Consider the following 27,125-nt stretch of genomic DNA (forward strand, 5'->3'; position numbering starts at 1 on the left):
GAAGCAATAAAGCACTGAACCTCCGAAATAGGGAACTTGCATAAATTTTTAAATATTCAAATGATATTAAAAAACATAAGGTAACATGATCTTAAAACGCTTGCATGCGAAAAAAAAACAAATATTTTTAACCCGTACGCTAATTACTACGCTTTGAAAATGCTATAAAATTCAAATATCTTAGGAGGCTCTTGAACGTTCTGCTATTGGTTCGACGTCACGGGCCACGGTCAACCGGACTAGCTAGTCGGAAACAACGCGATTAGGGTAGGTATCACGGGTATATTACATTTTAATCGTCTTTAATAAAAAATTCCTAGGTATTATTTATGTTCACCTTATATATTGTAATAAGTAGTTCCCCAATCAGCTTAGTTTTACACTGAAATTGATAAAGTTGAGTGCTACTTTGTAAAGAGTTTAAAACGCATAATATGATGGACGAGGGTTTTTCAAAAGGCTAATCTGACTAACTTACCTACCGTTGATGTCTTCATGGTGGCAACTTTTATAAAAAGTAGTGAAAGCTATTCTATTGGAGAAATGCGAGGTGTCAAGGCAAATAAGTAAGAGTTATTAATAAGCATGTTTAAACCGTTTATAACAATAGTTTGGTACCATTATATTATAGTATAAGATTTACCACGTGGGTTTGATCTACCTACCTCTAATCGAAGGATTTCGTATATCTTGGAAAAGATTACGGTGTAATTTGCATTATGATAAAGATTATATTTTATTGTAATGTTTATTAGTACCTACTGGAGCTTTTCGTTATTGTGTTCAAAGCCTTCTGAGAAAAGATTATGGTGATTAGCAGACGTACCGATAGAACGTGTACATAGCCAACAAAATCCTTCCTTACAAAGTTAATAATACTTACGCATTAATAAGAAGAATCATTATTGTAATTTTACAAGTTAATATCTTTATCATCTCAGCTTATACTTACACCGCATCCCTCGGTAGACCGCAAGCTATAGTAGAAACCGACTGTAGACCGCATACTATAGTAGCACCAATACTTTATAGTTACGCTTACTTTTATTACCAAAAGTTTTGTTTATTTTTAAGTTACTTGTTTCTTCTTTGTTCTTCAACACAAGAAACGACAAAAGTAATTTCATAAAAAAGAACTTTTTGATACATGTCAACAGAGATAAAATATTAATATTTTACCTGTCACAGAAAAAATCATTTTTGCCACAGAGTAAAACAAGATATTTCAACTATATTATTTATCTATGGGCAAACTGCATTAAATGCAATAGCCCACCGAACGGGCAAACGATAAGAGTGGCCTGTGACGTCAGAGCCCAGCTCTCGCTTTTGAAGTTGTTTGAAACGGAAATTTTAGGCGCAGAACTTTGATCAGATGTTGTACGTACACTATTCATTGTTAAGACGTAATATTTTGAATATGTATAACATTTTAAAACATAAATTAACAATTTTATGCAAAAAATTTTTTTAGTGCAAGTTCCCTATTCTTTTTGCATTTGATTTGTGAATGCGCCAGAAGACTTTGTGACCTCTAGCCATGGGATAATATTGAAAAAGTGCATACAAAAAACGCATTTTAAAAGTCCATCTCAAACAGACAATAAAAAAAAATTCAGAACTCGTCAGTTATCGGAGGAAATGAGTTCAATTTTGTTACTCGGTGGGTTTTTAGCGTCGCTGAAAACGAATATGACGTCGTAAGTGAGCTCTGGAGTACCTGGTGCCCAGAGTACCTACTGTTTACCTCGTCTTCTGGAGTTTTCGGCAAATTCATTAAAAAGTTAGTCAAAAATCATTACTCGGGGGGTTTGTGGGGTCGCTGACGACGAATATGACATCTGAAGTGATCTCCGAAGTACCTACTGCCCAGAGTACCTATTCTTTACCTAGTCTTATGGATTCTGACTTATAAATCCACGCACAAAAATTTAAAGAGCACTTTCTATCGAAGAAGTAGTTGAACATGGCTGTCAACTACTTCTCGCGATGTATAATGCTCCAATAAGTTTCAGAAAACCTAAAATACCGGAGGAATTTCTATTCAGTACTAATCAGTTGGCTGAAACGTATAGATACAGAATGTATCTAATGGCAATTTATAAAAATAAAAAAGTTTCTGTTGGTAAAATACTTCCTACTGTAGATGCCTTCACCCCAGATTTGAAAAGGATTTACTTCCAAGTCCAAAGTTGGATGTATGGAAAAGGTGAAGACAGTTTGGATCCAACACATTGGGGATGGGAATTAATGGATAAATCGTTAATTCCCATAAAAATGACTCAAATGCCTGGTCCACCTAGTATAATGAATTTGATATTCTGTAGTTGCAAGTCGGACTGCGGAAATTCATGTGGGTGCAGGACACATGGCCTTAAATGCTCCGTTGCATATAAAAATTGTGCAGGAATAAATTGTACTAATACAGATAGTCTAATAAATCCATTGGAAAGCGAAGAAGAAGAAAATATTAAAATATAAACAAACATCTACGTATCCATCCATTTAATTGTACTTTTTTCAATAAAGGTATTTTTATGATACAAAAATCAAAGAATTCGCATTAAAACCAACTGCAATATGTATCTATTATATACCTTAAAGACCATTAACATTCAGAAACTTACTTTCGATAAATCCAATAACTTCCAAGTTTAGAGGTTTGACTGATTGTATAACGAAAATTCCAGAAGTTGACGTAAAGAGTAGGTATCCTAGGCACCAGGTACTCTGGAGATAATTTTCAATGTCATCTTCTTTTTCAGCGAGCCCAAAAACCTCCGAGTAATGATCTTTGACTAATTTTTTAATGAATTTGCCGAAAACTCCAGAACACTAGGTAAACAGTAGGCGCACCCTGGGCACCAGGTACTCCGGAGATCACTTTCGACGTCATATTCGTTTTCAGCGACCCCAAAAACCCCCCGAGTAATGATATTTGACTAATGATTTTTAAATGAGTTTGTCGAAAACTCCAGAACTTATGGTAATCAGTAGGCACCCTGGGCACCAGGTACTCCGGAGGTCACTTCCAACGTCATATTCGTTTTCAGCGACCCCAAAAACCCGCGAGTAATAATTTTTGGCTAATTTTTTAATGAATTTGCCGAAAACTCCAGAAGCCGAGGTAAACAGTAGGTACCCTGGGCACCACGTACTCCGGGGAGCACTTCCAAAGTCATATTCGTTTTCAGCGAGCCCAAAAACCCCCCCGAGTAATGATTTTTGATTAATATTTTAATAAACTTGCCGAAAACTCCAGAACACGAGGTAAACAGTAGGTACCCTGGGCATTAGGTACTCCGGACATCACTTCCAACGTCATATTCGTTTTCAGCAACCCCAAAAACCCCCCAATAACAAAATTTAACTCATTTCCGCCGATAATTGACGAGTTATAAATTTTTTTTATTGTCTGTTTGAGATGCACTTTTAGAATGCATTTTTTGTATGCACTTTTTCAATATTATAATCATGGCTAGGGGTCACAAAGTTTCCTGGCGCATTCACAAATCAGATGCAAAAAGAATTATTAAGATCCGTCTTGTCGTTTTTTTTTCGGAGGAAGGCCGATTTTAGTGCTTTATTGCTTCGCCTATTTGTCAAGCTTTTCACATGAACCAAATTTAAAATAACCTTTCCGGGATCTTTGATCATTAAAATCGATCATCGAATCGATGCTCATCGATACAAAAATGAGATTGGTAAGGCAGAGTTTAGACGCCGCGATAAATGCGATCAATTTATCGTAACGATCGAGTGGTTTCAATTTATCGTTGTATGTAAACGGTACATCGCAGCGATTTATCGCTGGTTTAGTCGCTGCGATAAATGCGAGCAATTTATTGTAACGATCGAGTTGTTTCAATTTATAGTCAATCGCGACAATATATCGCAGCGTCTAAATAAGCTTTAAAAGGTCAATAAATCGTAGCAATTTATTGTAACGATAAATTGCTACGATTTATTTTGCCGCATTATATTGCATATTATATTGCCGCATTTATCGCGGCGTCTAAACGCTACTTAAGAAGTCTAGTTTTTCCAGTTTTCACATAGTCATCGGATTGCTGGACCCTTATGGATAAAGTTAAAAACATTATAGATGTATTTAAGATTTGCTGCTGGAGACAAATGCTGAGAATACCATGGCTGACGCATACCATGAACGAGCTCAACACAAAGAAAAGACGATTGGAAGAACATAAATATCAGAACAAATAATAGGCTATTGTGGTCACGTCCCTCTCTTGTCGTTTCCGCCTTACTGAGGATCGTGATTTCTTCCAATATTCCTAACAATTTTATTCCATTGGTCTCTATCTTCAGCTGCTTTAAGAGCTTCGCAGAATGAGTTTCCAACTGAATTCTTAATTTGGTCGGACCATCTCTTGATCTTCTCCCCGGAACGTTTTCAGAAACAATTAATCTCTCCAAACTATCGTCACCTCTGCGAACCACGGGACAGAAGAATTGCAGAGTTCGCTGCAGACATATTGTGGACAGCCTTTTTTTAATCGAGTTGGTTTAGAATGGAGACGTTTGTCCTATGAGCTGTCCAAGGTATGCGCAGCATTCTTCCCCAGCACCACATCTCAAAGGCATCAATTTATTGGCGCTCGCTTGAACGAAGAGCTCAAGTCTCTGCCCCGTATAGAAATACTGAGAATACAAGGGCATTCACCAGTCTCATCTTGATGTTTTTGTGCACGTCATTCATCGTCATCTTGGACACGTGCTTTGAAGAAATTGTCTTGAAAAACTTACCATCCAGGGAAGGATAGAAGGAAAAAGAAGTTGAGGTTGATCTACTATACAATACAGGGATCAAATTGCGGAAGATAGAGAGAACTGGATGAACATTGGAAAAATCAGCTAGTAGTTTCATGATATCACGGTACTTGCGTCAAGTTAACGACTAAGTGAAGAAGAAGGTCATTAAGAATGGTTGTTACTGAAGTTTTGGTAGGGACACGTTAAAACATATTCTTATCATTGACAGTGGATATTGAGTTCCATATACAATATCCACGGAGATCAAGACACTTTTATGTTTGTGACTAATTTTCAGGGCATTGTTTCCACACTGAATGAGGTAACTTGAAGATAGGCGTTTACCTCGATTGCTTCTTTAGCCTTTGGGAAAGGTAAACATTTTTGTTTAGTTTTGATGAGCAGATATTAAATACCTCTGATGGCTAATCAAGATTAACGTGGATAACCTATCAATCTAATCTTCGCTCTACTACTTGTTTCAGACGTTCTTTGAGAGCTCCCCTGGTGGTGGTGGGGAAATTTCACAATTGAGGTCCCCTCAATTGTGAAAGTACTCACAATTGAGGTTTTATATTTTTCTTTACTTCGAAGTGCTTCCTACGTCAATATCTTTCGCTTGTCTACATACTGTAGACAGTCGACTGCTGTTTAGTATCTTCTACCGTCTGGTCGTTCCCAAAACACATTGCGGTCTGTCGTCATCACTCGTACCACGTGGCCTGCCTATCTTAGTCTATCGGCTTTTATGTATCTCACAATATTTTTCTGCCCGAAGAGAGTCTCTAATTCATTGTTGTATGTGCTCCTCCATTCATTTGCCAAACTGTCTCTACAGGGACCATATATAGTCCGTCCGCTATAACTTTTCCCATGCGATAGGATTCATTTTCAATCAAATTAAGTCAAAACAGAAAGTGAAACGTACGCCGATGTGTGTAGTATATAGTATACAGTATACAAAATGTATATACACATCGACGTTCGTTTCAATTTATGTTTTGGCTTAATTTGATTGAAAATGAATCGTACCGCATGGGAAAAGTTATAGCGGACGGAGTATATATACAGTATGTCCCTGTAAGTTGTATCCATATGGAAAACTTTTTATTATTAATTTTACGAAAAAAAGTTATTCCTTATAAAAAGCTCTGCATGGTAAAAAACCTATGATTCAACCATCAAATATAAAATTTTTTGAATATTATACGAGGTATGTCAAAAAGTTTGAATTTCACTCAAGAGTAAAGTAGCTTTATTTTTCGTAATATTGGAAATTGCTATTATGAAAAGTTGTTTGGAATTAAAAACTATATTCTAATATGCAATTACATCCTTCTAATAGAAAAAAAAAATTTGAGAAATTATGGATAACTATCATTATTTTTTCAGTTATTTCAATTCTGATAACTCTTTTATTATTAATTTTACGAAAAAAAGTGATTCTTAATAAAAAGTTCTGGATGATCTAAAACTTAAAATGCAACCACCTTGTATCAAATTTTATCAATTTTATACGAGGTATGTCAAAAAAGATAAATTTAGATCAAAAGTAAAGTACCTTTATAGTTCAGAATATTTCAATTAGAAGGATGTAATTACATACTGAAACATAGTTTTTAATTCTAAATAACTTTTCATAATAACAATTTTCGATACTGTGAAAAATAAACGTATTTTACTCTTGAGCGAAATTCATATTTTTTGACATACCTCGTATAAAATTGATAAAATTTGACAAAAGAGTGTATTTTAGATTTTAGACCATGCAGAACTTTCTATTAAGAATCACTTTTTTTCGTCAAATTAATAATAAAAGAGTTATCTGAATTAAAATAACTGAAAATAATGTTAGTTATCCATAATTTTTCAAAAAAAAATTTTTTCCACCTACCTCTACCGAAAGTATACTTTTCCGGACCTGATTGTAGGGAGCAAAGTTGTACTTTTCCTCCCTAGGGAGGAAAATATTTTTCCTCCCTAGGGAGGAAAAGTAAAAGTGACGTCATAATATTTCATTCATGAAATATAACTTATTGACGCCCTGTATAATATCTATTTTCTATTACGGAGTATCTATACATTTTAACGTTTATTTATAAAACATCCTGTATTTTGCAGAATGGTAAAAAACAGTAAATTGTTATTTTTATTTAACAATGTTTACATTAATAATTTGACTTATATTTGACAGCTGACAGTTATATTGTACCTACTTGTTGTTTTAGTTCTAATAAATTTTGTTGGTTAGTTACATAAATAAATTAAGTAAAAATGACAAAATGACTTGTTATTTGAGGAAGGTGGAAAAACCATATGTATAACATGGGAGTAAAGTGCCTTTTCCTCCCTTGAATGATTACTGCCCTCCGCTACGCGTCGGGCAGTAAACTTCATTCTCGGGAGGAAAAGTTACACTTTCCTCCCTTGTTATACAAATAGCTATTTCCACCTACCTCTACCGAAAGTAGACTTTTCCGAACCTGATTGTACGGAGCAAAGTTGTACTTTTCCTCCCTAGGGAGGAAAATATTTTTCCTCCCTAGGGACGAAAAGTAAAAGTGACGTCATGGTATTTCATTCATGAAATATAACTTATTGACGCCCTGTACACTAGCTATTTTCTATTACGTAAGTATCTATACATTTTAACGTTTATTTATAAAACACCCTGTATTTTGCATAATGGTAAAAAACAGTAAATTGTTATTTTGATTTAACAATGTTTACATTAATATAATTTGACTTATATTTGACAGTTGACATATATATTATACCTACTTGTTAGTTTTAATAAATTTTGTTGGTTAGTTACATAAATAAATTAAGTAAAAATGAAAAATGACTTGTTATTAATTTGAGGAAGGTGGAAAAACCATATGTATAACATGGGAGTGAAGTGCCTTTTCCTCTCTTGAATGATTACTGCCCTCCGCTACGCGTCGGGCAGTAAACTTCATTCTCGGGAGGAAAAGTAGCACTTTCCTCACTTGTTATACAAATTGCTATTTCAATTAGAAGGATGTAATTGCATACTAGAATACAGTTTTTAATTCCAAACAACTTTTCATAATAGCAATTTTCAATATTGTCAAACCTGCCATATCCGGATGAATGTGGCGACAGACCGATCCGGATATGAAAAAATCCGGATATCAAGATCACTACTTTTTTTATAGTCTCTGAAACGTTTTCTCCTTCATACAATCCAGTAATCAACGCCGCCAATAACTTTCGTCGATAGACACGTTTTATCGATTCTATAATACATTATTTCGCCATCTTTTAGTTCTTCTTTTAGTGCGTTGTCCAACAGCAGGACTGCCTTTCTCGGTAGATTTCGGTAGATCCGGACGGCGCAGAACCGTCCGGATATGGGGAGGTCCGGATATGACAGGTCCGGATATGGCAGGTTGTACTGTATTGTGAAAAATAAAGCTACTTTACTCTTGAGTGAAATATAAACTTTTTGACATACCTTGTATAATATTCAAAAAATTTGATATTTGATGGTTAAATCTTAGGTTTTGGACCATGCAGAGCTTTTTATAGAGAATAACTTTTTTTCGTAAAATTAATAATAAAAACGTTTTCCAAATGGATACAACTTACAGGGACATACTGTATAACTCGCAAAATTTTGCATTCCCATGCTAATAGTTTATTAATTTCTTTCTTTCTCAATGTCCATGTTTCACTTTCGTATGTCACTGCTGGTCGTATTATGGTTTTGTACATTTGGATTTTGGCAAGTCTCGAGAGAAGCTTTGACCTCATTAGATGTTGAACGGCAAAGAAAGATTTATTCCCTGCCAGTATTCGTATTTCAACTTTCCGTTTTCCTGTGTTGTTACCGGTGATTGTTGTTCCTAGGTATTTGAATTCTTTGACCACCTCAAAATTATAATCGTTTATGGTAGTGAGTTTAGTGCACCAATTATTTTCTTCCATTTTAACATTCGTTCTTCGATTTCTCTTTCAGTGTGTCCATTTGTTTCCTTCTTGGCCACCAAATAGATATGTTTTAAACATTTCGAAATTACCTCTCCGTTTACCCTCCTATACACATGTATTTCGTTTTTGTTGAGTTAAAATTTACACTCCATCGCTCATATTTTTGTATTTGTATGCTTCATCATGAATTGCTGTGCTGATCTTTCTGGTCCTGTGAAATGACTACTTGTTCGTCCGCGAAATGAAACGTATATAGGGTTGCGTCGTCTTTTAACGGTATACCCATTCCAGAGGATGATCCTCTCCATTTTTTTTAGTGCCTTATTCATTTATATTTTGAAGAGTGGTGGAGATGGACTGCAGCCTTGCCTTAATCCCATACTTACCCTAAAATTCTCGGAAAATCTGTAGTTAATCTGTATTTTAGATCGAAGATCATTGTAGAATCGTTGTATTGCTTTCACAAGTATAACATTAATAGAGGAGCTTTCCAGTACTTGCCATAATCTATATAGGGGTATTGTATTATAAGTTTCAATCACGTCCACAAATAAAAGATGAGTTGATCTATCCGTAGCCATTATTTTTTCAAGTGGTTCATATTCGTTTTCGACTAGGGTTTTTCTACAGCGCTAGTTCTGGCAGTCTGCCTTATACCCTTTTTTATGAATTGGTGTAATCCATCCTTCTTTCCAGCTTTCAGGTATATTATCTCCGTTTAGGTACATCTTGAAAAGTTCTGTAGCAGGGATTCCTTCTGGTCCATAAGCTCTTTCACTATTCGTGGTTTTGATAAGTTTGGCAATTAGGTCGTCTTCGATGTTTACTTCTAGTCCGTGGAATCGGTATCTTTTGGGTGTTGGTTGAAGATATTCAAGTTTGAAATCTTGTAGTTCGTTTGCGTAGTGACTTTTAAATACATTGACGTTAATAGTTTGTAAGCTTGTTGTATTTATGTCCTCTCTTCTTAGATTTCGTATGAATCTCCTAGCCTCCAAAGATTTGCTTCCACATAAACATGGTTCCACTTCCCCGCGTTTTTCAGTTTGACAAAATTATACAGTACCTTCGCTTCTTCTTCTTCTTTTGGCATCATAACCCTGGATGAGTCTTTTCCTGTCTGGCTATGTCCATCCATTCAGATCTCTCTTGGGCCCTTCTCCCCCATTGTCTTATATTCACGGTTTTCAGATCGTTTTCCACGTCATACAACCATCTCGTCCTGGGCTTTCCTTTTTTCCGCCTTCCTACCGGCTTCCACTGTAATATTTTCTTTGTCGTTTTCGTGTCTTTTTGTCGCTGACCATGTCCCAGCCATGTCAGTCTTTGACTTTTCACAAATCTTACAATGTGATAACCTTCATTCAGTTCATTTCTCTTCTCGTCGTTTCTCCTGATTCTCCATGTCGTGTCGTCTTCCTCTTGCACCGGACTATATACTTTTTTTAGTATCTTTCTTTCGAAAGTCCTGAGTTGGGCTTCATCTTTTTTCGTCATTACCCAGGTTTCACAACCATAGGTTACTATGGGTCTAATCAAAGTTCTGTTGATAGTCATTTTGATTCTTTTGTCTAATAATTTCGATGTCATCAATCTTTTATTAGCATAGTATGTACGATTTCCACTGAAAATACGTGCATTAACTTCGCTACAGTACTTTTGCTTATTTTCCCTTTAATGGATGGATTATTTTCACATTATCTAACGTTCTTTTCTATTCCATTTTATTCTAACTTTATTAATCTTCTATCTTGTATAATGACCATACGAAATGCAATACATGATTAGAAATTCTAGAAATATTCTACGGAGAACTTGAAACAGAGATACCACTATTTGGACAAGAAAGTAAACGATTGAAGAAACCACATTAAGAAAATAGGATGGAAAAATGATACTTATAATAGACGAGCGGAACACCCCCAAAAACGCTTATTTCTCGAGAGACTGACCACGGAGAGGTGTATGGCCAATTTTAGTCATACTTTATGTTTTTGATGGTGCTGAAAACGAAAATGAGGTTTATTTTAAATTGCATGTGGGGGAACATTGTCAAAATCGCAATTTTACCCCAAAAATAAAAAAAAATTAAATCACGTTCTTTTGCGTTTACCTCACTACAACTCTGTTCCATTTTAATATTTTTTTCTGAAATAATTTCTGAAGACAGCGGTACTTGTTTCAAGCTTTAATTCTTATTCTGATAAAGGTTATGAATTTTTCAAAGGAAAACGTGCGGATTTGTGCATTGCAAAGTTTAATCGCAAAAGTTGTGTGACGAAGTTTAAAATTTGGCGTCTTAATCACCTTTATGAAAATAGAGAGTACAAAGAAGTTTTCTGGTAAGAGTTAGATCAAAATCTTTTATAGATAAAAAATAGTGCAACTTTTAATGTCCCCAATATCCCCAATATAACGCTTATTTTTCGAGATACTGACCATGGGTGGTGAATGATTAATTTTGGTCTTAGATTATGTTTTTTACCGTGATGAAAACGCAAATGAAATTTATTTTAAATTTTAGTTGGGGGAATATTGTCAAAATTGCAATTGTACCTACTCTATAAATAAAAGAAAATGAAATCACGTTTTTTTTGCGTTTAGCTCGCTACAACTCTGGCCTGTTTTACTAGATATTTTTTTCTAAAGTTTGTACACTATATATCGCTCACTTTTTTGAAGACAATGGTTTCTGCTTTAAGCTTTTAATCTCATTCTAGTAAAAGTTGTGAATTTTTTAAAGTACAAGATGCAGATTCGTGAATTGCAAAGTTTAATCGCAAAATTTGGCTGATAAAATTTGAAATATAAATTTTAAATTGAACTCTTTTTAAAACATGAGTAGAAAGAAGTTTTCTGGAAAGTTTTGGATCAAAATGTTTTATAGAAAACAAATGATGCAACTTTTAATATCGACGTTATAAATCCCCAAAATAACGCTAATTTTTCGAGATACTGATCATTGGTGGTGAATGGCTAATTTTGGTCTGACTTTATGTTTTTGATGGTGCTGAAAACGAAAATCAAGTTTATTTTGAATTTTAGATGGGGAACATTGTCAAAATCGCAATTTTGCCCAAAAAATAAAAAAAAATTAAACCATGTTTTTCTTAAAATTAAAAGTTGCACCATATTTTTTCTATAACCAATCTAAATCTAAAACTCCCCATAAAACTTCTTTGAATTCTATGATTTAACATAAATGTAATCAAATTGATAAATTTTAAATTTTGTCACTTAATTTTTGCGATTTAACTTTGCAATTCACGAATCTGCACCTTTGATTTTTAAAAATTCATAACTTTTATGAAAAAAGACTGAAAGACTACAGTTGCTCTCATCGTCTTCACAAATGTGAGAAATATATGCTGTAAAAATTTCACAAAAGAATATTAAAATGGAACAGAGTTGTAGCGAGTTAAACGTAAAAATTCGTGACTTCATTTTTTTTTCATTTTTAGGCTAAAATTGCGATTTTGACAATGTTCCCTTACATAAAATAAAATAAACCTCTTTTTCATTGTCCGCACCATCGAAAACATAAAATAAGACCAAACTTAGCCATTCACCGCCCATGGCCAGTATCTCGAAAAATAAGCGTTATTTTGGGTATGTACAACGTCTATATTAAAAGTTGCGCAATTTTTTTTTTCTATAAAACATTTGTAACTAAAACTTTCCAGAAAACTTCTTTGTACTCTATGTTTTAACATAAACGTGATTAATAAGATAAATTTCAAATTTGTACTTTAAAAAATTCATAACTTTAACTAGAATAAGACTATAAGCTTAAAACAGATACAGATGTCTTCAAAAAAGTGAGCAACATACAGTGTACAAACCTTGGATAAAAATATTAAAATGGACCAGAGTTGAACTGAGTTAAACGCAAAAAAATCTGATTTCACTGTTTTTTATTTTTAGGATAAAATTGCGATTTTGACAATATTCCCCCACCTAAAAGTTAAAATAAATTTCATTTTCGTTTTCAGCATCATCAAAAACGTAATCTAAGACCAAAATTAGCCATTCACTGCCCATGGTCTGTATCTCGAAAAATAACCGTTATATTGGGGATTTCTAATGTCGATAATAAAAGTTGCACTATTTATTTTCTATAAAACATTTTGATCTAAAATTTTCCAGAAAACTTCTTTGTACTCTCTATTGTAACATAAACGTGATTAAAAGGCTAAATTTTAAATTTCGTCACTCAACTTTTGCGATTAAACTTTGCATTGCACAAATCCGCACCTTTTCCTGTGAAAACTTCATAACCTTTATCATAATAAGAATTAAAGCTTGAAACAGGTACCGTTGTCTTCAGAAATGTTAGTGCTATATACTGTAAAAATTTCACACAAAAATATTAAAACGGAACAGAGTTGTAGCGAGGTAAACGCAAAAGACGTGATTTCTTTTTATTTTTAGGGTAAAATTGCGATTTTGACAATGTTTCCCCACATGCGATTCAAAATAAAGCTCATTTTCCTTTTCAGCACCGTCAAAAACATACAGTACGTCTAAAATTGGCCATTCACCTCTCCGTGGTCAGCACCTGGTCATTTTGGGGGTGCCTTCCGCTAGCCTATAAGGTTTAGATCCTAGACGATCGTCTAGTAAGGTTATTTCGTAAAATGGTTCAGTCAAGAAATTTCTTGGACCTGATCTAAAGATTTAAAATCGGAAAATGAGTGCGGTTTTTCAGAAAGCATGGTACTTACCCAGATTGGCATAATAAATAGGAACAACCATGGCTCCGTTTTCTTCGCTCATTGGTGTTACTGCATTGGAATCATCGGCGTAAGGTAAATGTTCTTGAGCATCTAAATAAGTGGACAGAACCAGAGGTTTTCGATCACCTGGAGGTGGTATCATACGGCGGTTACTACGCATAGTGAACTGGTGGCTTCCTCTAGAGCCTCGACGAGGATTGAAAGGCGATCCAGGTAAGCTGAGACTGGCCTGCGTATCAGTCTGTACATGAGTCTTTAGAACAACATTTGAAACCAATTATATCGACACTATTTCTACAATTCTCTTAGTAACTGTTTTTAGCTCAGCATCAAATGCTTAATAAGTTACATTATTGTATTTTTTTCCAAAATCGATTCACCATAAAAGCAATGAACATTGAGGAAAGTGAGAAAATTTGATTATGCGTTATGGTCATGATCTAACAACAAATGTATACCGATATTAAAAAATCTAAATGGAAACAGCAAATTACAAGTTAAAATTAGAAATTAATGGCTTGACAAAAGTTCTTTTTATAATCCAATAGAGACTTGAAAGTCGGGTAACTACACAAAAGGAATATAAGAAAGAATCAATTAGTTACGCAATTAATCCGAGAACATTGAGTACTTCGGTTTTTTGAACAGCAACTACTTAATCTGTTATGACTCTAATTTACCTATTTCATTAGAACCGTAAAAAAGCTACTGTAGGCTAAACTTAAGCTAAGTATAGAAAGTTGTATTTGAAAATGGACCAGAGTCTAGTTTTGGTCATGGAAGCATGCTACAGTCTCATACATAGTTGATTTTGATATGATAGTGATATACAGGATAAAGAGCCTCTCCCATAAACTCCACAACAAAAAACGACTCCCAAGAAAAAAGCAACAGGGAGAGAGCAAGTGTGTACACAAGGAGACGAATGTGGAGCATACAAAAGGCAAATAAGATGCCAGGAAGCAGAGCAAAAGGATACCGGAATCGAATCTGGAGCGATAACTAAAGATAAAAAAAAATTGGAAATGGTACCAGATGAAGTGCAACTTAAATATAATTTTCAAAAGCCGTTTACCGTCACCTAGGCTTTCAATAAGGCTTATCTTTGGTTTCTCACCGTATACCCCAGCTTCATCTTCTTTTATCAGTTTTAGAGCCGTCTGTATACCAACATTGATCTATATATGTATCGGTTTTGGAACGTCTTTCGACGTTGTCCGATGCCTAACTTCCACGTCCTTCTATCATCCCATTGGCCATCTCCAAGATCACTTGCACTCATTGCTGCGGTTTGGTGGTACCCACTGCATGATCTTTTTGGGCAATCTTGTGTCTTCCATTCTTTGAACATGACCATACCAAATCAACTCTTTCCTCTCAATGTCTGTTGTTAAGTAGCCATCTATTCCAATTCGTCGTCTTACTTCCTCATTTCGAACTCTTTCCCTACGGGATTTTCCTAACGATCTTCTAAACACATCCATTTCTACAGCTTCTAATTTTTTCCTTTTGTTCTCGGTTATTCTCCAAGTTTCTGCTCCGTAAAGTAGGCTGCTTTTAATAAGTGTTTCATAGATATTGTATTTTCGCTGTATTCCTATTTCGGAGCTCCAAAGTATTCCATTTAGGCAGCCAATTGTTCTTCTAGCTTGTGTTGCCCTTTTCTTTATTTCCTCACCTTTTTTTCCCGTTCTATCGAAGATTACTTCCAGGTACGTGTATTCACTACAGGATGTGATTTGTTCATTATCCTCTAGTTCGATATTGGATAACTCAGCTCCTATGGGTAGGTATTTAGTTTTTTCCACATTAATTTCCAAGCCCCACTGTTCATATTCCTCCTTTAGTTTTCTTGCCATAGAGTGAAGTAGGTCGTCTTTATCATTAGCTATGATCACTTGGTCATCAGCAAATTGTAAGGTATATAAACAAACCTCTCCGAGGTCTATACCCATACCGTGGCATTTACATTTCCACTGGTTTAGTGCTTTTGCAACATATATCTTGAATAAAGTTGGTGAAGTACAGCAGCCCTGGCGCAGACCCTTGTTAACTATGAACTTTTTAGATTGTGTGTTGCCAATTTTTACTTGTGATGTAGAATTTTCAAATAGATTTTTTAAGGCGTTGATTAGAGTGTAGCTGATGTTAGTTTCTTGTAGTGAGTTCCACAATTTAGTCACAGGAACCCTGTCGTATGCTTTACGGAGGTCAACAAACATGAGATGGGTCTCTTGATTGGTTGCTGATTTTTTTTTCAATTAATTGTTTTAGGCAGAAGACATTATCTGTGCAAGTCCTTCCATCGCGGAAACCAGCCTGTTCGTCTTCTTCTTGTTCCCTATATTCCATCTCAATGAGATTTCTAAGAATGCGCCCGTACACCCGGCTTAGTGTACTAGTTACCGATATTCCTCTGTAATTTGAGCAATCCAACTTATTTCCTTTTTTATGAATGGCAGAAATATAAGCTACTTTCCATAAACTGGGTGGTGTGACACCGTTTATATATTTGTTCATACACCAAGTAAGTGCTTGAAAGAGTTTATCTGTGCCACATTTTATTAATTCGGCAGGAATATTTTCTGGCCCTGGAGATCTACCATTTTTTCGTTCATTTACAGCTTTCTTCACCATATCAACTCCCACTACTATCTCTTCGCCTTCAACGAATACTTCTGTGGGTGATTGGGTGGTATATTCGGCTCTACTTTACTACTTTACAACAACTTTTATTACTTTACAACATTGATCTGCCATTATGATATTCGTTTTATTCGACTACCATTGACTTGGAATCGAATGGGGATAAATGGGTCTTAAATATTCGAAGACTTTTATACACGAACTTTTGAAGAAGAGATCCAAAGATCTACTAAATATGAATAGAATTAGATATTTTCACAGAACACTGTCACCTCAAGAGCACATGCGCAAAATCGACTCTGAGCTGAAGCGACAACTCTAACCTAGGAATGAGCTACAATAGACCTCTTAAGTCAAGTGTAAGAGTAGTTAGAAAGGCAATCAAATATTTACAGGTTTAACTTGACAAAAAAGCTTAGTTTTTAGGGAAATCCAAAATTTAATGCATAGATGATAATGTCGATTGTTATTTCGTCGAAGCATGTACGAAATATTCCTTTTAAAAATAACTTAACAAGTTCTACAAGCTTTAAAACAAAGAAACGTACGGATAAATACACATGGTTTTTATTTTTGCACATCTGATTCAATGGAATCATACTTAGGTGTTCTGTGTGAGGCAGTTACGTTATAATTGGTGATCATAAGAGATTTGCAAAAATCTGTCAAAACACTTTCGGTGTAGTAACAAAAACAAAAATAAATCAATTGCAAGCACAAAACGGTCTAAAGAATAGTGACAACTAAAAGTAAAGTGCAGAACATTTGTTTAACATTGACCGCTTTAGTCAATATTTAACAAATGAAGGCTTAACACTATAATTGTCATGATCTTTATTATCTTACTTCAATGTACCAATTCAAATATGAAGCAACATTTATTTTTTTCAAACCATCAATACAGGTGACTAGATTTCTAAAATTTGGAGACTAATTTTTTTACCTATTCTATATTACACGAAGGAGTAAGACATGGCGGTTTTATGAATTTTCAGAAAGTTTATTTACAAACTCACGACTGAGTTTGGGTGTTACTGAAATATGCACACTTATTTGTAAGTGATATTAGAGCTGATCATTATTTCTCGCAAATTGCTCATTACGATTATATCTGCTACTGTTTAATCTCAAATATTCATAATTCATATCCGAGAATTAAACAATCTATTAAACGACCTGTATAGGGAACTAACGAAACCATGTTGTCGCAAGCTGGTGTGTGTAGCCTAATTTTAGTTAAATTTTTATTGTTGCGTTATTATCGCCGAACAAATCATAAACAACATTTTGGTGATTGCACATAAATGCTGATGATTAACATCAATCCTTTGTTCTTTCATATTTGGTAATAGCGTCACGGCGCGTGGGGCTGACCCAGAAATATACTGCCACTAAGAAAAGCGTACATTCATATTCATTCATTCGAATCACTTCATACAGTCAAGATGTAACTTCGATCATTATCATTAATTATTATTAGTTATCAGACGTTGTAACTGTTAACTTATATTTGTATTTGTCCCGGGTCATAGTGTCAGGTTAAATAAAGTCGTATCATTGTAAATTGGTGTTTCACTACATACTAGCAACGATTCTAGGCTCAACTGGAAGTTTTAACTGTGCTGATCTTATTCAGCTATTTTAGTTTATTTGTTTTTATTGAATCAAATATGCCTATAATTTCAAAATTATTACTACTGGAAGCCTTTTGTTTTTCAGAATGAAAATTGCATATCTGGATACTATTATTTTGTCTCCAAATAAAAATGAGGATCTTAAGATAGCTTTGTTATAATGAATAATAAACAGTACGTATAGAAACAAACGGAATCATAGATATAATGTTGATGGACATGAAAATTATGTTCTTTCCAAATTAATGTAAATTTATGTAACTTAATATATTAGTCACACATGCATTGAATTACTTTATTTGTAGTGTATTGACTACGAAACAGCTATAATGATTTTAAATGTTGAAAAAATGAGAAACTAGCAATTTTCTGCATTATACAGGGTGTCCAGAAACTCTCCCGACAAATGAGGACCGGAGATTCCTAAGATAATTTAACCCAATTCATCTAGTCCGAAAATGTTTCCTAAGGGAGCTATAGCTTCTTAAAGATTGTGTTTTGTAATTAGTTTTTTTTTTTAAATAGCTCCAGAACGCTTCTATTTAGAAAAACGACAACTGGTGCGCCTATTTATCTTCCAGAGATAAATCGATTCCATCAATTTCGAATTTCTAGTACCGGTCATAGGCGTCAGTTTTGGGTAGGGCAACGGTTATTTTATTCCATAACGCTTTGTCTTTAACTTTTAAGTATTCTTGACACTGGATTATTTTAAAAAAACTAATTACAAGACGCCATATTTAAAAAGTTATAGCTCCCTTAGGAATCATTTTCAGATTAGGTGAATTGGGTTAAATTATCTTAAAATTATCTGAGGAATCTCCGGTCTTCGTTTGTCGTGAGAGTTTGTGGACGCTCTGTATAAATATGATTTATAATATCAATTTTCGTACTTCTTTCAAAGGTTGGCGATTATTTGAACTCTGTTCACTGCTGCTCTAAATAGCTGGTTAGATAAGCTACGAAAGTACAACCTGAGATTGCGCAGTCATAACATTCATTGCCCTCCAACGCTACACTTTCCTAGAATCTTTCCCAGCATGATATTCTGCAGAAGCTGGTACTATGCTCCTCTCATTACGTGGCCAAAGTATTGTACTTTTCTTATCTTGATTTCAGTGTCCATTTCTGATTCTTTTGAAAGTCTTCGTAAGACTTCTTCATTTGTGATTCTGTCTACATAAGATGTTCTCAGTACGTTTCAAAAACTTTTAGTCAGAGTGGCTGCCTCTGTACCGTAGAGGAGGATACTAAAAATATAATATGTAACATCTCAGCATGCGACATGTTGACACTGTATTATTATATAAAGTTCTATTGCAGAAAAAAGGCTTAATTTTTATAAATAAGTTACGTGCAATTTCAATCCTGTTTGTTAGTTCCTTTGCAAAATCGATATTCTCATATTTATTATAGCTCCAAGGTATTTATATTTATATACACGTCCAATATACACTCCGTTTTATCATCCTTTATATAGAGTGGGTAAATACGAGCGTTATTCCATTGTGTCGTAATTTCTTACGTTTGCCAAACTGCTAGTGTCAAGCGGAATAATGTTCTTTCGTTCAGTCTTTCGCCACCTTCCTTAAAAATCTCTGCTGGGTGTAATATGCAATGGACTGAATTGGAACCTGCCGAGGTGGACGCGCTCTGTACTGAAGAGTCGTTCCGCCGGAACTGTAACCGCAGTGAGCGGTAGCCGCCACCTCCGACCAGAGCTGGCTGATTGGCAACTGTGGGTCGATGTTTGATTGGGGACTACGGGTCTGAGTGTGTAATTATGTAGATAGATTGATTCCGTATAGGGTGAGTGCTATTGTATATACTGTGTTGTGTATTGTATTATTCTAATGTTGTTATTATATTTTTGATGATAGTTATAAATACAATTTTATTTTTCTTTTGCAAACGTCCGCTTAGGGAGCTTTCTCCGGAACGGTGCGAACATAGAATTATATTTTATTTTGTAATTATTAATTTTGAACTGTATATAAATATCCTCAGTATATTTATTTTATTTTAAGCTGTGTTTTACTGAGTCAGTTGTCCTGAAAGGATTACCCGTTACAATGTGAAGAAATGAAACGAGTAGGAAGCCTAAGTTCCGCAGTGGTCATGCAATGATAATTATTAGATATTTCTTCACTTTTTCTAAGATACTCTGATTTCTTGAGTATCATTTTACTCGTATACTATATATGTATTATTGTCTATTTCTATATCTATTATACTTATATTATTTCTAAAATGCAGTTCTATGACATGTATTTATGATTGAACAGTTGGTGGAGACTAAAATATATGTCAAAATATTTGATACAATAAAATAGATACTAAAAATTCGACCAAAACAACATAATGATAAAATAGCGTGTCTTTAAACTGTACGTACGCTATACTATTAGTAGCGATATGATACTGGTTTTGGCAGACATATTTATAAATACTTACATCAATTTTACGCGATTTAGCTCTTCTAGAAAGTTGCCATTATTAAATCATTCAATCGAATAAACCCTTTTGCATATATTACTGTATTGTGTGCCTAATTATTATAGAGTCTTTGTGACAGCACTGGAATTTTAGATATTTATATTTACATTTAGTATCATTAGACCAGAGCTATTAGGAAAAAAAAATAAAACGATTTTTAAAAACAGCACCTAGAGACTTGTAACTTTTTGCATTGTGTTCAGGATGACGTCAGGAAAAAAGTCTACAATAGAAAAATTAGTCGAAATACATAATTGCATTTTAAAAGTGCATAACATAAATACAAACCCTAGAAATTTGAGAAGACGACGTGCATATCAGTCACCCTGGGCACCAGGTGCTCCGAGGGTTGGTTCTGATGTTATATTCCTGTTCAGTAACCCCAAAAACGCCAGTAATCTGTATCAATTTAGTGCCGAAAGCCCTCGAAACTTCATAAAATGACGTGCCTCAGCAGTGACCCTGAGCACCAGGTGCTCCGGGAGTCGGTTCTGATGACGTATTCATGTTCAACGATCCCAAAAATTTCCGAGTAATCTGTTTGCATCAATTGAGTGCCGAAATCCCTCGAAATTCCAGATGACGTGTCTTAACAGTAATCCTGGGCACCAGGAGCTTCGAGGGTCGGTTTTGATTGCGTATCCGTATTCGGTGACCCCAAAAACCCCCTGAATAACAAAATCTGGCCCTTAATATACTGATTTTGACATGTTTATGCAGTTTTGTATGCAAATTATACACTTTAAAATGCAATTATGTATTTCCACTTATTTTTCTGTAGACTTTTTTCCTGACGTCATCTTGAACACAATACGAAAAGTTGGAAGTCTCTAGGTGCTTTATTCCGATGGTTTTAGTGCTAAATGCCCTGGTCTACAGTGGTCTACAACGTTGCGTTGCTTCGCATATACAGGGTGTTTGGTAAAGAATGGGCCATAGCTTAATCTTAGGTTCCTAAGGTTAAAATAGGTCAATTTCAGCTAAATTACCTTAGTACAAAAGTTAATAATAACTGAAATAGAGGGTGTCCAAGTTAAACTTTTATTTTATTTATTTTTGATTATTTCCTGACAGGCATGGGACAACAACACGAAATTTGGTAAGTGGTGCTGGTACTATACACCCTATTAAATTATGTTAAACAAACGTTTCTGGCTACTACCAGAAGCGTACGACGGGGGAACGTGAATGGTTGACCCTTCCTAAATTCTGCGCTACTGGCGGAATTTCTATTTATTGCAATTTTTTTATTCTTTAATACTTTCTATGTAAATAATATACTCTTCATTAGTAACGATAAATCCATTGTTTTTGAGATATTTAAAGCTAAAAGACTTTATTTCAAACTTTCAATGCATACTAGAGACTACGCTAACCTTAAAATGCACATTAAAGAGGACAATGATTGTTACATTGGTACGAAAATTTTGGACAATATAGAAAATGACACGATAATAATACCGCCTAGATGTGAAATTTACAGAGTCGTAAAAATTTTTCAAACGCTGAAGAACGACAGGATAGTGGAACAACAGGAAACACAACCAGGAATATTCATAGCGAGAGCAATTATTTCAAGTAATAATCCATATATTAAATTTCTGAACACAACCTACGAAACAGTAAAAGTAGAGACAAACGCAGTCAAAACATTAGACATTAAATTATTCAACATATATAGACTAATCAACGACAGCAAGGACAGGAAAAAGGAATTACGGGAATCATTGAAGTTAGACATTCCAGAATACATACGCGATAAGTTAGTATCTTTATGCGAAGATTATTCAGATATATTCGCCCTAAGGCATGACATGCTAACATGTAACAACTTCTACGAGCAGAAACTGAGAGTTAAAGACCAAACTCCGGTATATATTAAAAACTATAGGACACCTCATGCACAAACAGAGGAATTAAACCGACAAGTACAAAAACTAAGAGACCAAGGAATAATATAACCATCCACATCAGAATACAACAGCCCAGTAGTGCTGGTACCGAAAAAAGCGATAGATGAAAATAAAGCATGGAGATTATGCATAGATTTTAGACAACTGAACAAGAAAATAGTCACAGACAAATTTCCTTTACCAAGAATAGACTCGATATTAGATCAACTAGGAAGAGAAAAATGGTTTTCAGTTATAGACTTAATGTCAGGTTTTCACCAGATACCATTAGAAAAATCATTTCAATTTACCAGATTACCTTTTGGATTAAATGTAAGCCCAAATAGCTTTTCAAGGATGATGTCAATAGCATTTTCAGGATTAACACCAGACAAAGCATTTCTTTACATGGACGATATAGTAGTAATAGGAATATCTGAAAAACATCACCTAGACAACCTGAAAAAGACATTCGAGATATGTCGAAAATTCAATCTGAAACTTAACCCAGGAAAATGTCAATTTTTTAGAAGAGAAGTAACATATGTAGGTCATGATCTTTCTCAGGAAGGAGTATCACCAGACAAAGCGAAATATGCAACGATTGAACAATACCCGACACCTAAGACAGCGGAAAAAAACAAAAAGGTTCGTAGCATTTTGTAACTATTATAGACGTTTTATTCAAAATTTTGCTGAAATATGCAGACCACTCAACAGATTATCAAGAAAAGGAGAGAATTTTTTTCGTCAGAAGAATGTGAAAAAGCATTCAATAAGCTTAAATACCACCGATCCTAAAATATCCAGATTTCAATAAACAATTCATCCTAACAACAGACGCATCCAACGAGAGTTGTTCAGCAATTTTAAGTCAAGATTATAACGGAATAGACCTACCAATAGCATACGCATCTAGAAGTTTCAATAAAGGAGAATGTAATAAACCTATAATCGTTAAGGAATTACTAGCGATTCATTGGGGAATTAATCATTTCAAATGTTATTTATATGGAGCACCAACATTTTTAGTAAAAACGGATCATAAACCACTAACACATTTATTTGCAATGAAAGAACCAACTTCGAAACTTACAAGGATCAGATTAGATTTAGAGGAATACGATTTCGAAATAGAGTATATAACAGGGAAAAATAACTACACAGACAGCCTTTCAAGAATAACATTATATCAGCTAAAGAACCTATACATAGACAATACCCATATATTAGCTAAAACACGAGCTCAAGCAAGAGAAAAGAAGAAAGAAGCAAGACAAACGAAGGCAGAAAGTGAACTCGCACTACAGCCAGAAGCCACCAAACAGACAGTAAGAAAGGTACTAAATAATTTAGAGGCGCATAGACTACCAATTTTGTCTTTTGGAGCAGAACTAATCTTACCAAGACTGAGCATTAGGTTCAAAAACAAAATAAAATGCAGCAAGAGTATAGCCACAGGATTCAATCATTTCGATTTAAACCAAATGTTGGCACAGCTTGATAAGCTGGCGGTAGAGAATGCAATACGTAAAGTAAAGATATACGTAAACGATATTATTTTTAAATTGTGCACAATAGATGAATTTATTAAACAAGGAAACAAAATATTGAAGAATGTAGAAATATACATATGTGAAGTACCAGAAACAATAGAAGATGACAAAGAAAAACACAGGTTAATAGAAGAATATCATAATCATCCGATATTTGGAGGACACTTAAAGAAAAATAGACTAATAAAGAAGCTAAAAGCAAGATTTAGATGAAAAAATTTGCAAAAAGACGTAAGAAAATACGTTAAACAATGCCATGAATGTCAAATTAACAAACCGAAAAGAACACATGTCAAAGAAGTCGTGATATCGGACACTTCTTCGAAACCAGAGGACACAGAGTACATAGACACGATAGGTCAATTCACTAAAAGCAATGAAAGCGATGAAGACAAAAAAGAGCGGCAAGAAGAAAATAAGCCCAAAACAACATCACAACACTTTAAAATAGGAGACCTAGTCCGGGTAAAAAGGGAAGAGAAAGGTAAGTGTAATAGTCTTTATGTAGGCCCCTTCACAATAACAGAGGTAAATAACGTTAATTGTAAGATTAGAATGGAAAACAATAAAATCAAGGAAATACATAAGAATAGATTATATGCTTACAATCCGAGAACACAGTGAGTGACAAGTGGAACGGGAACAATGTTGATAACGAACATTTTTTGTATTTAATTATTAGTTATAGGAAATAAAAACTTAACTTGTATTGATTAAAACGCAGTAAGCAGTTGGTGGTATTATCAGAAAATTTTCTTCCTTTTCCGTAGTCAGAAAATTTTTGGAGCGAAGGGGAAGATGTATTGGGATACACTGCATCTCTTAGTAATCATCTTATTAAGTACAAGACAAATTCTTTTAATAGTTAAATGTTAAATACGTTTGTTTATAGTAAACATGATTGACCCATATTACCACACCTGTATCGGCTTTCGATACAAGGTCAGTTTCCAATAACAAATAGTATCCTTTATTTATAATCAAGTCGACACAGCATTTTTAATGAAAACACTCTCACTTTTATTTATACAAAAACAGTAAACAGGGGAATGCGCATTCTTAGTTCTAATTTCATTGCGAAAAGATTAGTCATTGGTATTTGAGATCCCAACGGGTAAACATCACAGCTACTAAATATTATACCACCAGCTCTTTACCGTAGTTACTTCAACGTACCAATAAATGAATTTACAGTGAGTATTGTTACTTCATCAACACTTATGGTAGGGGGTAACCACCCCTCAATTATCTGAGATGGTTCAGATAAACAGGAACCACCATATCTGCATCAACCAAACCCCTGTAGAAAGAGTGAGGTACTACAACTACCTCGGCACCATAATAAATGAAGAATGGATCAACAACCAAGAGATAGAGCACGCATCGGACAAGCTAGATCCACTTTCAACTGGATGAGGCACGTCTTCAAGAGCCACAACCTCTCTCTTAGTATAAAGGTAAGAATGCTGCGATGTTATGTCTTTTTTGTCCATTTGAATGGTGTTGAATCATGGACCTTGAACAAAGATAAGTGCAGAAAATTGGAAGCATTTGAGATGTGGCTATATCGGAGAATACTTAAAGTCCCGTGGATTGATAAAGTCACAAATAAGGAGGTCCTGTCAGGAGAAGGACAAGTAGTACAAGATCCGAATAGGAGGTCAAAATGTACCCATCTGCTTGCCGGATGAAACATTTTTTTTATTAAATTTCATACATAGACAAATATTTCTAACATGGGTTGCCTACAAAAATCGTGTCATAGCTATCCTTAAGGGAGGGGCCGAAGGGGTTGAAATCAATATTCCAAAGACATTTTTTTTTGAAAGTATGGTAGAATTATTTTATTTTTAAATTAAATAGGCATATTCAGTACAATTCGTAGATTACTCAAGGAAAAATACTGAAAAATGAAAAAAAAAAGCCAACGGTGGCAAATTTTTAAAAGACATCTCAAAATATATACAGTGAAGAGCGTGCTAATAGCCGGCAAAATAACGCAAAAGATGGAAAACATATTAAATTGTGAGATAAAAAGAAATAAAACTAGTAGAATTGTTAAATTTATCGATAGTAACATATAAATTGACATTATATTGATTGTTTCCCACCTTTAGATGTATCAGAGGAGTATGTCAGCTAAAACTGTATATGACAGTGGCATTTCTCAAATTCGTCCGATACGTCTAAAGGTGGGAAACAATCAATATAATGTCAATGTATACATAAGTTACTATCGCTAAAGTTAACACCTCCACTAAGTTCATCTCTTTTTATCTCACAACTTGATATGTTTTCCATCTTTTGCGTTATTTTGCCGGTTATTAGTGCGCTCATCACTGTATAATGAATTTTGCGGTGCACATCAGAACTCATCATTGAATCATGGTAAACAAAAAATTTAAAAAGATTTTATAAGCTTATGAGTCTCTCGAGGTAACGCTGTCAAGTTTTTTAGTTTTATCTAATTTTGATTTTGATATCACTCATAAATCTAAACAAATAATTTTTTTGCAAAAAAGGGTGAAATTCAACATATTTATTATTGTTAAACAAAAAATAAGCATAAAACAAAAATATCTTGACATCGTTACCTCAAGGAATGTCTAAAGAAAATATGTACACAATTCCAGGTGAGTTGGTCAAGTAGCTTTTGAGTTACAATGTCTACAGTGTTGTCAACTTTTATTTTCAATTTCTTTTTTGTCTGTCAAATGGTAAAGTAATGCACACCGAAATATGTTTTTAAATCGCGGAGTAATTTACAAAAGAAAATAAGAACAGCTGTTGACCGTTTCTCACTAAGCTCAAGAGCGTCGACACGAACTTGCTATAAAACGAGTCGAAGGTAGGGAGGTAGGGGAATAGTGTTAAATAGCCCTAGCTTCGACTCGATTTGCAGCAGGTTCGCGCCAGCACGCTTAAACGTAGTGAACAACGGTAAACAGCTGTTTTTATTTTCTTTTGTAAATTACTCCGCGATTCAAAAAGATATTCCGGTGTGCATCATTTTACGATTTGAAAGACAAAAAGAAATTGAAAATAAAAGTTGAATACTTTAAACGCGTTTTCTTCAAAACCCCTTTTTTCAAAGGCTGTAGATATTGTAACTTAAAAACTACTTGACCGACCTACCTGAAATTTTGTATATATTTTTTTAGACAATCCTTGAGGTAAAGCTGTCTAGATATTTTTTGTTGTATGCTTATTTTTTGTTTAACAATAATAAATATGTTAATTTTCACCCTTTTTTACAAAAAAAATTCGTTGTTTTGACTTCTGAGTGGTATCAAAAAGTCAAAATTAGATAAAACTAAAACACTTGACAACATTACCTCGAGAAACTCATAAGCTAATAAAATCTTTTGAATTTTTTGTTTACCATGATTCAATGATGAGTTCTGATGTCCACCGCAAAATCCATTATATTTTGAGGTG

The 27,125-nt window shown here is 34.4% G+C and overlaps 1 protein-coding gene across 1 annotated transcript in view; it reads right to left on the reverse strand.

Annotated features, from left to right (window-relative positions):
* LOC114329190 (sodium channel protein para) overlaps positions 1-27,125 on the reverse strand; it is a 285,131-nt gene that overhangs the window by 91,605 nt on the left and 166,401 nt on the right. Inside the window, exon 11 of the mRNA XM_028278218.2 lies at positions 13,452-13,692. Coding sequence (XP_028134019.1) covers positions 13,452-13,692 — 241 coding nt within the window. The remainder of the gene's footprint in view (positions 1-13,451; positions 13,693-27,125) is intronic.

The sequence above is a fragment of the Diabrotica virgifera genome, chromosome 10, assembly GCF_917563875.1.
Source record: "Diabrotica virgifera virgifera chromosome 10, PGI_DIABVI_V3a".
Lineage (NCBI taxonomy): Eukaryota > Metazoa > Arthropoda > Insecta > Coleoptera > Chrysomelidae > Diabrotica > Diabrotica virgifera.